General features: G+C 47.3%; 1 protein-coding gene across 4 annotated transcripts in view; it reads right to left on the bottom strand.

Annotated features, from left to right (window-relative positions):
• Nucleotides 1-8,578: 8,578 nt before the first annotated feature.
• Nucleotides 8,579-16,723, bottom strand: part of SLC35F4 (solute carrier family 35 member F4) — a 152,747-nt gene continuing 144,602 nt past the window's right edge. For all 4 annotated transcript variants that reach the window (XM_083515454.1, XM_083515456.1, XM_083515457.1 and 1 more), the window contains 4 exons: nucleotides 15,261-15,386; nucleotides 12,876-13,068; nucleotides 11,089-11,178; nucleotides 8,579-9,077 (listed from right to left, as the gene is read on the bottom strand). In XM_083515454.1, the coding sequence (XP_083371580.1) occupies nucleotides 8,836-9,077; nucleotides 11,089-11,178; nucleotides 12,876-13,068; nucleotides 15,261-15,386 (651 nt within the window). In that variant the 3' untranslated portion in view covers nucleotides 8,579-8,835. The remainder of the gene's footprint in view (nucleotides 9,078-11,088; nucleotides 11,179-12,875; nucleotides 13,069-15,260; nucleotides 15,387-16,723) is intronic.

Below are 16,723 nucleotides of genomic sequence, written 5' to 3'. Positions count from 1 at the left end.
GGTGTTACTCTGCTAAATTGTAGAACTTGTTAACACAAGTTGGAAAGGATATAATCAAACAATATATCCTCTCCTGCATCCCTGAACATTCCCACAAGTTTGATGATGCCTTGTACGCCTCCTTCCAGCAACTCCTGCAGCCAAGTTGGGCCCAAACATATTGCTTTGCTTCCCTTTGGACCTCATCAATGTGGTTTTGTCATCTGGACAATCCTGGACCTCCAGACACACTGCCCAGGATTGTGCCCCAAGGAGGTCACTTCCTTGCTGCTAATGCAGCGGTTTGACTTTACCCTTGGAGGCACACTCCATTGTTGCTCGAGACAGACGGCTGACAACAACCAACGACAAGAATGGAGGCAGAACATTGCCACCACGGCTATAAGCCACGGATAGTCAACCATGAATATGTCTAATCGTCTTTTAAAATGGGAAAAGACGATTAGACATCAAAGAGAGATTAGACATCAAAAGAGCTGGCAATAATAATAATAATAATAATAATAATAATAATAATAATAATAATAATGATTTATTTATACCCCACCCATCTGGCTGGGCTTCCCCAGCCACTCTGGGCGGCTTCCAAAAAAATATTAAAATACTGTAATACATCAAACATTAAAAGCTTCCCGAAACAGGGCTGCCTTCAGATGTCTTCTAAAAGTCTGGTAGTTGTTGTTCTCTTTGACATCTGGTGGGAGGGTGTTCCACAGGGAGGGCGCCACTACTGAGAAGGCCCTCTGCCTGGTTCCCTGTAACTTGGCTTCTCGCAGTGAGGGAACCACCAGAAGGCCCTCGGCGCTGGACCTCAGTGGGGGTGGAGACGCTCCTTCAGGTATACTGGACCGAGGCCGCAAGCTGTTGCCAGTCAGTGCAGACAATATTAGGCTGGATAGATAGCCTGTTCTGCTAGAAGGCAGCTTCCTCTGCAGATCCTTGTCTCTAAAATCCCACAAGACTTGCTCTGCAGCGCATCCACCCACCCCACTCCCCACATAAGCGATTGTTAGGCTAGGGCACCCCGCAAGCTGGGGAACGATCGTTTTAGCGGCGCTGCTGCGTAATGCAGTAATGAAATTCATGACTCCGAGCCACATTCCCCAGCGCAGGTTACTCACCCACACGAAAACACTCTTCATGCTCCACCAGCTTAATGTCTATACCGCAAAGCGTTTGCTCTGCAGTTGCGGGTGGTTTTCCTTACCAGCTGGGTGGGAAATGCATTTTGCCAGGGAAGGGGAAAAGGGGAAAAACAACAGGGGAAGGAGACGTTGAAGAGCTGGCAATGGGGAAGAAAAGTCATGTCCAGATACTGTTTTCCGATGGAATAGCATTGCAACCGAGACCCCTGAACCTGAAAGTCAGTTTGCAGATAAATTACTAGGAACTTGCCATTTGCTTTACGCATTGTGCGCTAGTTGCTAGACGTCCTTGCGCACTTGTTATGCATTTTGCAAGGAAATAATCCCCCAACACACAGTTGCAGTGTAACTGCAAAGGAGGTATTCTCCTCCTCCTCCCCCCCCCCCAGCGAGTTGGGAAATTGCTGAATATTGACACCGACAATCCAGTTTGATGCATCCTTAATTAGAATTAAGTCCTGCTGAGTTTGGTGGGGTTTACTTTCATGTGTGCATAAGAACGCACACTCAGAAACCTGGGGCCAACAGGCAGTGTGTGTAGCCCTCAGGGTCTGCATGCATAAAACCCGTCTTTTAAATTCTGGAATCCTGCAATTCAGCTTTTGGGCAAGGAGGAGAGAAGGGGAGGGGGGGGAGATTTATTCCAACACGTTTCTCCCTTTCCCGGACAGCAGACTGGCCACCAGATTGCAGCATTTAAAGGGTGATGAATGTGTAGCCTAGCTTACTGCGTCAATGTGAGGAGTTAGGAACACAGAACTGTGTTCCTATTTCAAAGCAGTGTAAAACAACTTACAGTATTTTTTGCACCATAACACTCACTTTTTCCCTCCTAGAAAGTAAGGGGAAATGTCTGTGCGTGTTATGGAGGGAATGCCTACGGGTGGCAGGAGGGATCTGCTGCAGTCGTGAGCAGAGGATCCACGGTTCCCCTTCCTTCCCTCCTCCGTGGCTCGCTTTGAAACAGCAAAGTGGGAGAAGAGCCGCTGAGTGGGGAGGAGAGAGGGACAGAGAGCCTGCTTCTTTAAAGGAGCAAAGCGGGAGAGGAGAGGAGCCGCTTACATGAGTCACCCCAAATTCACCAGCAGATCACATAGCATGTCCATGGCTACAGCTTGCACCAAGAAAATCACGCACCCACTGTTGCCTGGGGCCGCAGTGGTGCAAAAACGTGGTTACAAAGCATGGATCCACATGGATGCTCAGGATTTTTGCACTGGGCTACCCCAAACTCACCGTCAGATCACATGTCTGTGGCCACAGCATGAACCACAAAAATCATACATCCACTGTTTCGTTTAGAATATTTTTTTTCTTGTTTTCCTCCTCTAAAAACTATGTGTGTGTTATGGTCGGGTGCGTGTTATAGAGCGAAAAATACGGTAAAGGTGGGTGTTAAAAATATGCCCAAGCAATTTTGCAGCCAGCCCTTGCTGATTTTGGGTGGCAGTGGGGAGGCAACCAGATACAGTGGTACCTTGGTTCTCAAACGCCTAGGTACTCAAATAACTTGGAACCCAAACACTGCCAACCCGGAAGTAAGTGTTCCGGTTTGTGAACTCTTTTCGGAAGCCGAATGTGCTCCGTTTTGAGTATTGTGGTTCCGATTTGAGTGCCACGCTTCCGATTTGAGTGTTAACACTGAGGTCTGTCTGTTTTTGCTATTTATTTTGCGCTTTTGTTTTTGCAGCTCTTTTTTGTTTTGTTTTTGTGACTGCGTGGAACCCAGTTCAGCTACTGATTGATTGTGTGACTGTAGTACATTATTTATTGCTTTCATTTTACGGATCATTGGTCTCGTTAATTAATAAAATTCATGTTAAATTGCTGTTTTAGGGATTGTTTTTAAAATTCTAGAAAGGATTAATCCATTTTCTATGGGAAAGCACGCCTTGGTTTTGGAACAGACTTCCGGAATGGATTAAGTTTGAGAATCAAGGTACCACTGTATCTAGAAACTTGAGCTCAGGGAAGAGTTGGGTTCAAGTCCCTTTTTAGCTTTAAGAATTCAGAGTAACCCTGAACGAGTCGCTGTTTCTGAGATCAGTCAACCTCACAGGACTGTTCAGGGGATAAAAAACGGGGTGCCGTGGGAATAATCCATTTCACCAGCAGTAGGTATCACCATTGCTAGGATCGGGGGCAGGACTTATCTCTCTGTGTGTCCCCCCCCCAATTTTTTTTATTCAAGTTGGTGCCTCTGGTGCCTGATGCTTGCTTGGACTGAGGAAGGAGAGACAAAAGTGACTCAGTGTCATGAATGAGTCAGTTCCCAGTGAAGGTTTGCAACCAGCTGAAGGAAGCAGCCAGGAACAGAGTGGGTTAACTGCCAGGCAGGATGAGCATTGGCTAGTGCTAACTCCCCCAGCCCTTGGAATGCCGGTTGATAAGGAAATAGCTGAGAGTGGGCAAACTCAAGGAGTGCAAACTGGCGCGAACAGAGAAGGAAGCAGTTTGTCAGAATGGGAAGAGATTGGAGCAGAGCCAATCCCTCCTAAGGGGAGGGCTGTTGAACCGGAAACAAAGCAAGAGGCGCAAAGTGAGAAAGTTCAATACCTTCTGTAACCGGAAAGAGTCTTCAGAAGGGTCATCATGACTGATTATACTGGGAGGCTGTATTACGAGCCATCCAGAGCGATCTGTTGTTTTGACAATAAATCATCCTTTTTAATCAAGCCGAGGACTGGACTCCTGACGCCCAGAGAGAGTTTTATCCTGCCTTATACCGAGTGACAGGCCACCCAGCTCACCAGCTGGCAGCAGTTCACTAGAGTTTCAGACAAATACTTTTCCCGGCCCTGCCTGGAGATGCTGGGGTTTGAACCCGGGACATTCTTCAGATGCTCTAACACTGAGCTTTGGTCCTTCCCTGGATACTTTTGGTTTTATTATTTTTTGAAACATCCAAAGGAGAGCCATATGACTTCGGAACATGGTCTCCAATATTCATTTAAATCAGTGCTGGATTTACGCATAAGATAAACAAGCTATAGCTTAGGGCCCCACTCTCTTGCCCCTCCCCCCAAAAAAATTTAAAGGAAAACAAAACTGGATGTACATTTCTAAAATATAAGATAAAAAAAACAAATAAAATAAAACCTACATACAGCAACAGTGTTTTGTGTTGTGTTGGCTCCTCTGATGTAAGTAATGGGCCCCGCCTGCTAGCCTGCTCCCTCAAATATCACTGGTTTGCTCCTTTCTATATATAGGGTGCCTACATTCTGCATGGACTGATTGCATGGCCACATGTTCAAATGGCTTTAGATACCTATTAGGGATGCAGGTGGCACTGTGGGTTAAACCACAGAGCCTAGGACTTGCCATTCAGAAGGTCGGCGGTTCGTATCCTTGCGACGGGGTGAGCTCCCGTTGCTCGGTCCCTGCTCCTGCCAACCTAGCAGTTCGAAAGCACGTCAAAGTGCAAGTAGATAAATAGGTACCGCTCCGGCGGGAAGGTAAACGGCGTTTCCGTGCGCTGCTCTGGTTCGCCAGAAGTGGCTTAGTCATGCTGGCCACATGACCCAGAAGCTGTACGCCGGCTCCCTCGGCCTATAGAGCGAGATGAGCGCCGCAACCCCAGAGTCGGTCACGACTGGACCTAAGGGTCAGGGGTCTCTTTACCTTTACCTAGGTCCATCAACTACCATATAGCATATATTCAACACAAAAAAACAGTGACAATTTGTTGTTGACAAAGGACAGCTGGACATATCAAGGGCCCCATTACCTTCAGTAGCTTAGGGCCTCATCCAACCGAAATCCGGCCCTGATTTCAATTCTGAGACCCTGTGGCAGCAAAGCATGGCAGTCAAGCCCCGTGTCACACCATGAAACTGATCAAATAACTCTGAGAAATATTGTGGTATAATGTGATAGTCCAGAGATTACAGCACATCGCTCTGTGTCCTAGATTTCATTAGGTCTTGCCTGTGAACTCAAGTACCATCGGCGGCATGTTTGCAGCAGAGATGAATTTGAGGAGCAATAAACTGTTGCATATGAACTGCGGTGAGAGGCCATCGCCGCTGTCACCGCTTCCTTCCAGAGCTTTTTGGAAATGCATTATTGTGTTTCTGGGAAGCTTCTCAAGCTGACATTATTCGCCACACGTTTTGTTTTCCCCGTCAGAGACAGAGAGAGGCTTGATTGCCCTTACGAGCCGAGGAATGCAATCTCACAGCTGCCTCATTTGTCAAATTGTATTTTTCTTTGCTCGGAGCGCCAAGGCAGTTTTCGCCCAGCAAAAAATTAAGTTAGCGGATTGCTTTGCTTCCGGATCATTGAAGCTCGTCTGCAAAAATAGGATATCTACGCCCTTATTTTCATAGGTGGTGAGAGTAAGACTCTGTCTGGGTTAAGGAAAGGGAAATCTGTCCGTTTCACTTTCTCATTTTTCCAGCCTTCGGTCCTCTACAATTCTGCATCAGTTCTTCACCAGCATTTTAGTGTGAATTTCTGATATTGTTGTTGTTTAGTCGTTTAGTCGTGCCCGACTCTTGGTGACCCCATGGACCAGAGCACGCCAGGCACTCCTGTCTTCCACTGCCTCCCGCAGTTTGGTCAAACTCATGCTGGTAGCTTCGAGAACACTGTCCAACCATCTCATCCTCTGTCGTCTTCTCTTCTCATGAGGTGACCAAAATATTGGAGCCTCAGCTTCAGGATCTGTCCTTCCAGTGAGCACTCAGGGCTGATTTCCTTCAGAATTGATAGGTTTTATCTTCTTGCAGTCCATGGGACTCTCAAGAGTCTCCTCCAGCACCATAATTCAAAAGCATCCATTCTTCGGCGATCAGCCTTCTTTATGGTCCAGCTCTCACTTCCATACATCACTACTGGGGAAACCACGGCTTTAAGTATACGGACCTTTGTTGGCAAGGTGATGTCTCTGAATTTCTGATATACACATATCTGTATGCAATTTTGCCCAACACAATTAATTTATATTATTTTCATGAGTGTGTGCCCTTCCACTCCAATAGATGCATTTTGTTTTATTTTTTAAATACACATTATTTGGCTGGAGGACTGCACTGTAAAATCTGAGAAAGTGAAGATTTCAAAAGATGGCTGTGTTACAGTTTATGTAGTGTTTTGGAATATGTGGCTTAGGTAGGTTCATCTTTATATGCAATCTGAATCAAATTTCTCCCCATCCCTAGCCTGGGATGTTCTAGAAATGAATGGATCATTCAGTTTCAAATCCTTATCAGTTCCACATGGGTTTATTCAAATGTCTGCTGTGTCCTGTTCTGCATTAAAAAAAAATCCATATGAAAATTCATATTTAAATACATTTTTTTAAACCACAAAGCTTGTATTTAAATATATATCTTATCCCAATGTACATAGGTCTTACCATATCTCATCCCAAAATGCTTATTGTTGTTCTGACACATCTTGGTACTTTTGTGGTGCCAGAGACTGAATTCAAATGGAGAAAAGTCTGAAATCACATATATAAAAATGTTCCAGTCTGTCTTTTAGTCCAAGGGGTGTGAACCAGCTCAGTTCACTTACAAATGAAGTCTCATCCCTAAATCCCCAGTGCAGTCTTGTTTAAAACCACTCAGCCTCTTGGGCTTGCCGATCAGAAGGTCAGTGGTTCGACTCCCCGCAACGGGGTGAACTCCTGTTGCTCTGTCCCAGCTCCTGCCAACCTAGCAGTTCGAAAGCACGCCAAAAAGTGCAAGTAGATAAATAGGTACCACTCTGGCGGGAAGGTAAACAGCGTTTCCATGTGCTGCTCTGGTTTGCCAGAAGCGGCTTGGTCATGCTGGTCACATAACCCGGAAGCTGTACGCCGGCTCCCTCGGCCAATAAAGCCAGATGAGCACCGCAACCCCAGAGTCGTCCGCGACTGGACCTAATGGTCAGGGGTCCCTTTACCCTTTACCTTTAATGAACACTCTGCTGGTGCTGTTTCCCTGATCAGGATAAACTCTCCAAAGCTTTTATTAACCTTGTGGCAGTCATGGGATCTGTTATAGGGGCACTGTTATTCAGTGGTTCCTCTCCTTCCTCCTGGGCCGTGTCCAGAAAGTGGTGGGGGGTGATGAGTGTTCAGACCCCTGGGCTCTCACTTGTGGGGTGCCTCGGGGTTCTGTCCTCTCCCCCATGCTTTTCAACATCTACATGCAGCCGCTGGGAGATCATCAGGGGGTTTGGACTGGGTGTCCATCAATATACAGATGATACCCAGCTCTACCTCTCTTTCAAATCGGAACAAGTGGAGGCGGTGTAGGTCCTGTGTGAGTGTCTGGAGGCGGTTGGAGGATGGATGGCGGCTAACGGATTGAGGTCGAATCCTGACGAGACAGAAGTACTGTTTTGGGGGGACAGGGGGAGGGCAGGTGTGGAGGACTCCCTAGTCCTGAATGGGACAACTGTGCCCCTGAAGGAGCAGGTGCGCAGCCTGGGAGTCATTTTGGACTCCAAAGGCCTTCTGGTGGTTCCCTCCCTGCGAGAAATGAGGTTACAGGGAACCCGGCAAAGGGCTCCTGCCCTGTGGAACACCCTCCCATCATATGTCAAGGAGAAAAACAACTATCTGATGTTTAGAAGACATCTGAAGGCAGCCCTGTTTAGGGAAGTTTTTAATGACTGGTGTTTTATTGTGTTTTTAATATTCTGTTGGGATTTTGAAGATGCTCAAACTCAGGACACAAGGGAGAAACGTGCTAGGAGGAAGGCATGCTTGGCAAATCCACACCGTGATCAACTCCTGCCCAGAAACCCACTGTGGAAGGACATCTGGATCCAGAATTAGCCTCCACAGTCACTTACGGGCTCATTGTTAAACTCATTGTTTATGGAAGACAATCTTACTCGGCTACGAGGGATCGCCAAAGAAGAAAAAAGTATATTTCGTTGGAAGCCGCCCAGAGTGGATGGGGAAACCCGGCCAGATGGGCGAGGTATAAATAAATTATATTATTATTATTATTATATCACAATGCACCCTCCAGTAGCTCCCACAAAATATCCCAGTATCTCCTCAGAAATCCACACTGTGTGACAGTCCATTTGCTCTTCCCGCTCAGTTCCCATTTGCACTCGCTTGCCACTTTCTACACTTTTTCCCCCTCAGGAAAAACCCCAAAATTTCATTAGATGCCACAACTGGATTCCCTTCATCCCTTCCCTTCTGAATGGAGGAGAGGCGCCAAGGGCTCCCTCTGACCGCAATCTCAGCGGTGGGTGCCGTAGGTGCCTGTTCCCATCAACAGGCTGCTTTTTGTGGACCGGCCCCTTCTTCCGCTCTTTTAGATGTGGCAGCCATTTTGTGTCCCACCACATCCGTCCCCCATGGCAGCCACTTTGTGTCCCCCAGCACTCCCACAGCAGCCATTTTGTAGCTGGTGCCCGCGGCGCTTTTCGCAAATTCCAAACGCCGACCCCCCGCCAACCTCCAGAACCAAACAAAGACATATATAGCTTTCTTTTATTTGCGTTTCTGTATAAAAAGGAATTTATTGTCCTTATTTGCACCTACTCCTGGATAAAGTGTACAAATGTAAACAGCTTAGGTATCTGATGTGTTTAGCGTTGAATTTACAATCCATTCCTGTTTAAAATAAAGCTGTCTCTTTTTAAAGCATACAAGTGGGCGAGGGGGGGAGGGAATTATTAAATCATATTCACAGAATATACATTGGCGTGCACGCAACTTGAAGCCCGGCCGGCTCTAAGCCAGCGGTATAGACACAGTCCCGTTGACTCGACTTCTGCTGCGGAAGTGGACGCTGGAGTCCGTGACGTCCTCAGGGTGGTCTTCGCCCTTCTTCTCCTTCAGGCTGTTGATGAATCGCAGCGTGATCTCGTCCCATTCCTCCGGAAGGAGCATAAGCAGGAACCCGAGGCAGATGATGGTGGTGGCCCCCAAACGGACCACGCTGAAGATCACCTCGCGTTTGAGAAGATCGACAGCTGGGGAGAAAAGGGGAGCAAGGAGATTAGCTGTCAACTTTAGGGGCATAGCTGTCAACTTTCAGATTTGAAAATAAGGGATCAGCAGCCTCACCTGTCCCAGGGACAGTCTACAGGGTATCTAACAATCCGGGATAGCAGTGGGAAGCAGCGGGAAATGGCGCTGGAATAAGGGAATTTCCCACAAAAAAGGGGAAGGTTGACAGCTATGGTCAGGGGAGCAGTCTCATCCTGAGGGCCTCATGTCATGGGTGGGCAGAGGGGAAAGTGGGTGGACTCTTGTGGCTTCTGTCTTTGTACAGCGAAAAACAGAGGTTCTTATATTATTATTATTTACATATATGTTCCACCTTTCCACCTCCTAGCAGTGCTGGATTTATGTATAAACTAAACAAGCTATAGCTTAGGGGGCCCCTCTCTTGGGGACCCCCAAAAAATTTAAAGGGGAAAAAAACCTGGATGTACCTTTCCAAAATATAAGATGAAAAACAAATAAAATAAAACCTACCTACAGCAACAGTGTTTTGTGTTGTGTAGGCTCCTATGATGTAAGTCATGGGCCCCGCCTGCTAGCCTGCTCCCTCAAATATCACTGGTTTGCTCATTTCTATATATCATAGAATCATAGAATCATAGAGTTGGAAGAGACCACAAGGGCCATCGAGTCCAACCCCCTGCCAAGCAGGAAACACCATCAGAGCACTCCTGACATATGGTTGTCAAGCCTCTGCTTAAAGACCTCCAAAGGAGGAGACTCCACCACACTCCTTGGCAGCAAATTCCACTGTCAAACAGCTCTTACTGTCAGGAAGGTCTTCCTAATGTTTAGGTGGAATCTTCTTTCTTGTAGTTTGGATCCATTGCTCCGTGTCCGCTTCTCTGGAGCAGCAGAAAACAACCTTTCTCCCTCCTCTATGTGACATCCTTTTCTATATTTGAACATGGCTATCATATCACCCCTTAACCTCCTCTTCTCCAGGCTAAACATGCCCAGCTCCCTTAGCCGTTCCTCATAAGGCATCGTTTCCAGGCCTTTGACCATTTTGGTTGCCCTCCTCTGGACACGTTCCAGTTTGTCAGTGTCCTTCTTGAACTGTGGTGCCCACAACTGGACACAGTACTCCAGGTGAGGTCTGACCAGAGCAGAATACAGTGGCACTATATAGGGTGCCTAAATTCTGCATGTGCAAATGGCTTTAGATACTTATTAGGTCCATACAGAATATATTCAACACAAAAAGCAGCGACAAATTGTTGTTGACAAAGGACAACTGGACATATAAAGGGCCCCATTACCTTCAGTAGCTTAGAGCCTCAGCAAACCTAAATCCAGCCCTGCTCCTACCCCATGTATTATTATTAGAATTTATGTATAATTTTTAATTACATTTCTTGTTTTACAATTAAGAATATTCATTAAACAACCTTAAAAAATAAAATGACTTCACTTCTTCTCTTTCCATGGTTCATTTTACATAGCATAAATCGCTGCACATTTTACATAAACTAAATCATTCAGTATATTCCATTATTACACCCATGGAAATTTATTTACACTTTTGAATTTATCTGAATGCTGCCAGGGTTTTCAAGTGTACAAAATTTCCCCCCATACAGTCAATAAACATTTCCCAATCTTCTTTAAACAAATGTTGTTCTTGTTCTCTTATTCTATACGTTAGATTCGCAAACTGCGCATATTCCATCAGTTTAAGTTGCCATTCTTCTTTGGTTGGGACCTCGCTCATTTTCCATTTTTGGGCTAACAATACACGGCCCCGCAGTAGTGGCATACATAAATAACCTTTTTTGACACCTGGGAATTTCCATCTGAATTATCCCCAACAAAAAGGACTCTGGGGTTGTTGTTTTTTTTTTTGGAAAGGTGCTTTTAAACATTTTTTTTTCAATTCATTAGGGGGTGTGGCTTAGGAATTTTATGTAAATAAATAAGCAAGTAACCTGGCCCACACGCAGAGCCACTGCATTGATCAAAAGGCATTATTTATACCTGCATTGCCAGGAACACTGAGCAACGTCCCGATAGATATTAAGATTGGGTACGTAAGCACAACTCCGACATTCACCAGGATGTTGAAAGCTGCGGAGAAAAACAGCAAGGTGTGAGGCTGTGAAGAAGAAGAAGAAAAAGAGATCTTCTGCACCACCAGGATCAGAACCGGCAAACATTGTATTTTTCACTCTATAAGACGCACCGGACCACAAGACGCACCTAGTTTTTGGAGGAGGAAAACAAGAAAAAAAAAATTCTGAATCTCAGAAGCCAGAACAGGAAGAGGGATCGCTGCGCAGTGAAAGCAGCAATCCCTCTTTCTGTTCTGGCTTCTGGGATAGCTGCGCAGCCTGCATTCGCTCCATAAGACGCACACACATTTCCCCTTACTTTTTAGGAGGGAAAAAGTGTGTCTTATAGAGGAAAAAATACGGTATTTTTCCGGGTTTTGCCCCGCGTGCATGCGCAGAACAGGCACCTCCACTTGTGAAAACCTCAGGATCCAACCAGAGCTCCGGAACGGATCCCGTCCGAAACCGGAGGTACCACTGTAGTCTCTGGGTCTTCCCCTTCCCTTCTGGATTCCTCTCTTGTCTGTCAGAAGGGGAATATCTCTGTCAGGTTGAGACCGTCTGCATACAAAGCAGATGTTCTCTTGCTGAGCTGTGGCCTTTACCTAAAGTCCCACAGGGTTTTATAGGGCACATCCCCCAGCAAAATGAACTAGGGCTGCAGCCCTTCGTCGAAAGGAGCGGGACTTGAAAGTTAGGCGCATGCCTCACTCAGCCTTAATGGGACCTTCTGCACTCAAAACAGTTGCTCCACTATTGAGCTACAACCCTTTCTCAGCTCGTAGCTAATAAACATAAAAAATGAGCCACCTTCAGCTTACCGCCCCTCCCTCTTGACAGCCCTCCGGTAAGAACTATGCAACATGTACAATCCATCAAGGAAATAAATATATTATTATTTTCTGTTTTTTTCTTCGTTTTAACAGATCTGTGGGTGGGCTGTCAGTTGTTTGTTTGTTGCTTTCAGTTGCCTTTGGCAAGAAAAAAAAGCAACCAATACATTTAGCAAATAATAATAATAAGGGGCGCGGGTGGCGCTGTGGTCTAAACCACTGAGCCTAGGACTTGCCGATCAGAAGGTCGGCAGTTCGAATCCCCGCGATGGGGTGAGCTCCCATTGCTCGGTCCCTGCTCCTGCCAACCTAGCAGTTCAAAAGCACGTCAAAGTGCAAGTAGATAAATAGGTACCGCTCCAGCAGGAAGGTAAACGGCGTTTCCATGCGCTGCTCTGGTTCACCAGAAGCGGCTTAGTCATGCTGGCCACATGACCCGGAAGCTGCACGCCGGCTCCCTTGGCCAATAAAGTGAGATGAGCGCTGCAACCCCAGAGACAACTGGACCTACTGGTCAGGGGTCCCTTTACCTTTAAATAATAATAATAATAATAATAATAATAATAATAATAATAATAATAATATAGGTCAGGGATGGGAAACCTGTGACCAACCAGATATTGTTGGACCTCTCATCACCCCTGACAATTGGAACGGCTCTTTGGGGCTGAGTCTGTTCCACTGTTGAACAGCTCTTGCCGTCAGAAAGTTCTTCCTGATATTTAGTCAGAGTCTCCTCTCTCGTCATTCGAATCCGTTGGTTCGGATCCTGCCCTCCGGGGCAGGGAAAGCAAGCTCGCTCCACCTTCCACGCAGCCACCTTGAGGCGGTTGTGCAAATCGTAAACATTCAGGTAAAGCAATAAAACAGGGATAAATACCTAGCCAGAGGCCGGCTATTCCGCACAGGTAGCCCCAGGGAACGGCCGAGAAGGGAGACCAATACTCCACCTTGGTGAAATACAGGATGATCGGTGTAAAGGAAAGGAAGACCAAGTTGAAAAAGCCAAGCGTAGAAATGAAATGGGCCGCTTCTCCAAAGTTTGCGCTCCCCAGGAACATCTTGAACAGAACCTAAATGGGGGGGGGGGGAGGGGAAAACAGTTCAAGCTGAGTGCAACCTCCCCAGTCGCTGGGGAACAGAGCAACTCAATATATTTCGGTGCCCGAGGCAGTTCAGCAAAGGGTTAGCCTCCCTCCCAAAGCTATGGTGCAACTTCCCCAAAGCTGGTCACGTTATTTTGACACCTGAGGCACGGAATCCTGGGGGCAAGAAGGGGGTTGGGCTAGATGACCCTTGGAACCCCTTTCCAACCCCACAATTCTACGACTATCTACCCATTGAAATAGCAATTTGGTGTCCTTTTGGGACGCGCAAAAGCTCCGACCTGAAGCGGCCACCTCACTCTGCTCAACAAGGGCAGGGCTGGTGAGGGGCGTGGCCTGTGAGGAGGGGGTGTGGCCTGTGTGGAGGGGCGTGGTCTGGATGGAGGGCGGGGCCTGTGTGGGCATGACCTGGGAGAGTCCAGGGGGAAAACCAGCCAGCTCTTGGGTGCTGCTTTGAGTTCATAGGCTGGATGTTTGCCGTGCCCATTGCAGAAGATAGCAAAGAGCTCTTGAAGTGGGGAGGCATGATCAGGGACTGGCTGGGCACAGGGAGAAGAGGGATTGGAGACTGACATGGAAGGAGGGATCAGTGAACCAGGAGAAACAGCTGAGAGATGAGAGGAAGAGGCAGGACGAACTGCAAGACTGGAGAGGGAAGAATGGGTGCAGGAGGAGGGAAGGAGAGGTCTGTCTGGGGTAGAGTCAAGGGCTTCCACAGCTCCTCCTCCTGCTCCCATTGTCTCCCAGGACCAGCAGAGGACTGAAGAGAGAGGAGCAGAAGCAGGTTGCATGCAGCTCTGTGGCAGCAACTGCCTCATCAGGTGCGCACCTAGGAGAAGCTGAGAGACTTAGGTGAAAGGTAAAGGATGCGGGTGGCGCTGTGGGTTAAACCACAGAGCCTAGGCCTTGCCGATCAGAAGGTTGGCGGTTCGAATCCCCGCGACGGGGTGAGCTCCCGTTGCTCGGTCCCTGCTCCTGCCAACCTAGCAGTTCGAAAGCATGTCAAAGTGCAAGTAGATAAATAGGTGGAAAGGTAAACGGCGTTTCCGTGCGCTGCTCTGGTTCGCCAGAAGCGGCTTAGTCATGCTGGCCACATGACCCAGAAGCTGTATGCCGGCTCTCTTAGCCAATAAAGCGAGATGAGCGCGCAACCCCAGAGTCGGCCACGACTGGACCTAATGGTCAGGGGCTCCTTTACCTTTAAAGGACTCCTGGACGTTTGAGTCCGGTGAAAGGCAACTATGGGATTGCGGCGCTCATCTCGCTTTCAGGCCGAGGAAGCCGGCGTTTGTCCACAGACAGCTTTCCGGGTCATGTGGCCAGCAGGACTAAACCGCTTCTGGCGCAACGGGACACAGTGATGGAAACCAGGGTGCACAGAAACACCATTTACCTTCCCACCACAATGGTACCTATTTATCTACTCGCACCGGCGTGCTTTTGAACTGCTAGGTTGGCAGGAGCTGGGACCGAGCAACGGGAGCTCACCCCGTCACGGTGATTCGAACTACTGACCTTCCGATTGGCAAGCCCAAGAGTCCCAGTGGTTTAGACTACAGCGCCACCCAGTAGGACTGGCGGACAAGCCTTCTCCTAGCTTTGTAAGGGTACTTTTGATAAGAGTTGATTCCTCACTGTTTCTTGACTGTTAGTGCCGTGGCAAGAATCCCTCGCATCCTTGTAAGGCTGGACTTCCAAAAAAGAGGGGCGTCGTGGGCGAGACCTTCCTCCTCTCACCGGAGGGGTCCTCCTTTGACATTTCAACATGCTCTCCCACTCATGCACAGCAAGCGTCGATAAAAACACCGGCGCGGAAAATGAGGGACTCACAGATGCTAATCTCACCGCGGCAGAATAATAGAGTTTTCATTAAGACTCGATAAAGGGAAGCCAAGCTGATTCCTTGGTGGGCCACAAAAGTAATTATCTCCCTCGTAACTTTCCCCTGACGCACGTGGCACAGAATGTAAATCAGATGAGAGAAGAGAAGGAAGGAAGGAAGGAAGGAAGGAAGGAAGGAAGGAAGGAAGGAAGGAAGGAAGGAAGGAAGGAAGGGGCCTTCACATCATGGAGAGCTTGCTTTGCTCTCCTGCAGGTCGAATTTTGCTCTTCTCTTCCTTCAAAGTATTAAGATAGCAAGGAAGTGTGCAAGGACTTGCCTTATACAGCGCCGACATCGATGCAGACCCAACGGCATACGCGACCCCGATAATCGAATCGCCCTGGAAACCATCTGCATACGCCATCATGACGATTCCAGTGATGGCCATGATTGCAGCAACTATCTGCGTAATCCACAAAGAAAGAAATTTAGAGCAATTGTGTCACTCGGAAAGAGATGCTGTGAGGTTTGTCGGTTGGTTTGTTCATTAAATTTGCATACCGGCCTTCATCCTTAGCTCTTAGGGCAGTTCACAACGTAAAAAAAAATCACAACATACTTAATAAAAATAAGAATATGAACACAGCAATAACCTCCCCCTCAAAAAACCCCCACATTTAAAAGGGAATATAATGTTAATTAGCCAAACGCCTGGTGGAAAAGGAATGTTTTCACCTGGCACCTAAAAATATATAAGGAAGGCCCCAGGCAAGCCGCCCTGGGGAGAACATTCTCAAACTAGGGAGCCACCACAGAAAAGGCCTGTTCTTGTGTTGCCACCCCCTGGACCTCTTGGAGACGAGGCACATGAAGAAGGGCCTCAGAAGATGATTTTAGGATCCGGGTAGGTTCCTATGGTGAGAGGTGGTCCTTGAGGTATTGAGGTCCTGAGCTGTTTAAGGCTTTATAGATCAAAACCAGCACGTTGAATTGGGCCCAGAAACTAATTTCTCTCTCTCTCTCTCTCTCTCTCTCTCTCTCTCTCTCTCTTAATTTCCCTCTGAATAGGGGGCTCTGAGTGGGGACAGACCACCATAATGGAATAGTGCTTTGCAGGACTCCCTGAGGAAGGTAATGGCTAAATAAAATTCAGAACAGTAACAATTAATTGCACGTTTCCTCAAAATCCAGTTGAAACTATTCAGCTTAATTCATTCAGCGAAATGGATGAACTTCATCCTGCGATACCAGCTTTGCAAAGTCTGATAGTCACCCTGGTAACCCCACTGCCCATTTTGGGACACCCCACCACCCCACCCGGACTATGGGGACAACAAGGGGGTTGTCTTGGTAACAGTATACCTGAAGTAGTGTCTCCACCTCCATCGTTCTGCCCGGACACTGAGGTCCAGCGCCAAGGGCCTTCTGGCGGTTCCCTCACTGCAAGAAGCCAAATTACAGGGAACCAGGCAGAGGGCCTTCTCGGTGGTGGCACCCGCCCTGTGGAAAGCCCTCCCACCAGATGTCAAAGAGAACAACAACTGCCAGACTTTTAGAAGACATCTGAAGGCAGCCCTGTTTAGGGAAGCTTTTAATGTTTGATGCATTACTGTATTTTAGTGTTTTGTTGGAAGCCGCCCAGAGTGGCTGGGGAAGCCCAGCCAGATGGGCGGGGTATAAAATATTATTATTATTATTATTATTATTATTATTATTATTATTATTAATAATAATAATAATAATAATAATAATAATAATAGCACATCCCCTCTTTTCATAAAATTCGGTGAAGGGACTTTT

This window comes from Podarcis liolepis, assembly GCF_965112155.1.
Source record: "Podarcis liolepis genome assembly, chromosome: 1".
Classification (NCBI taxonomy): domain Eukaryota; kingdom Metazoa; phylum Chordata; class Lepidosauria; order Squamata; family Lacertidae; genus Podarcis; species Podarcis liolepis.
The sequence above is the reverse complement of the archived record's forward strand: the minus strand, read 5'-3'. Positions and strand labels throughout refer to the sequence as shown.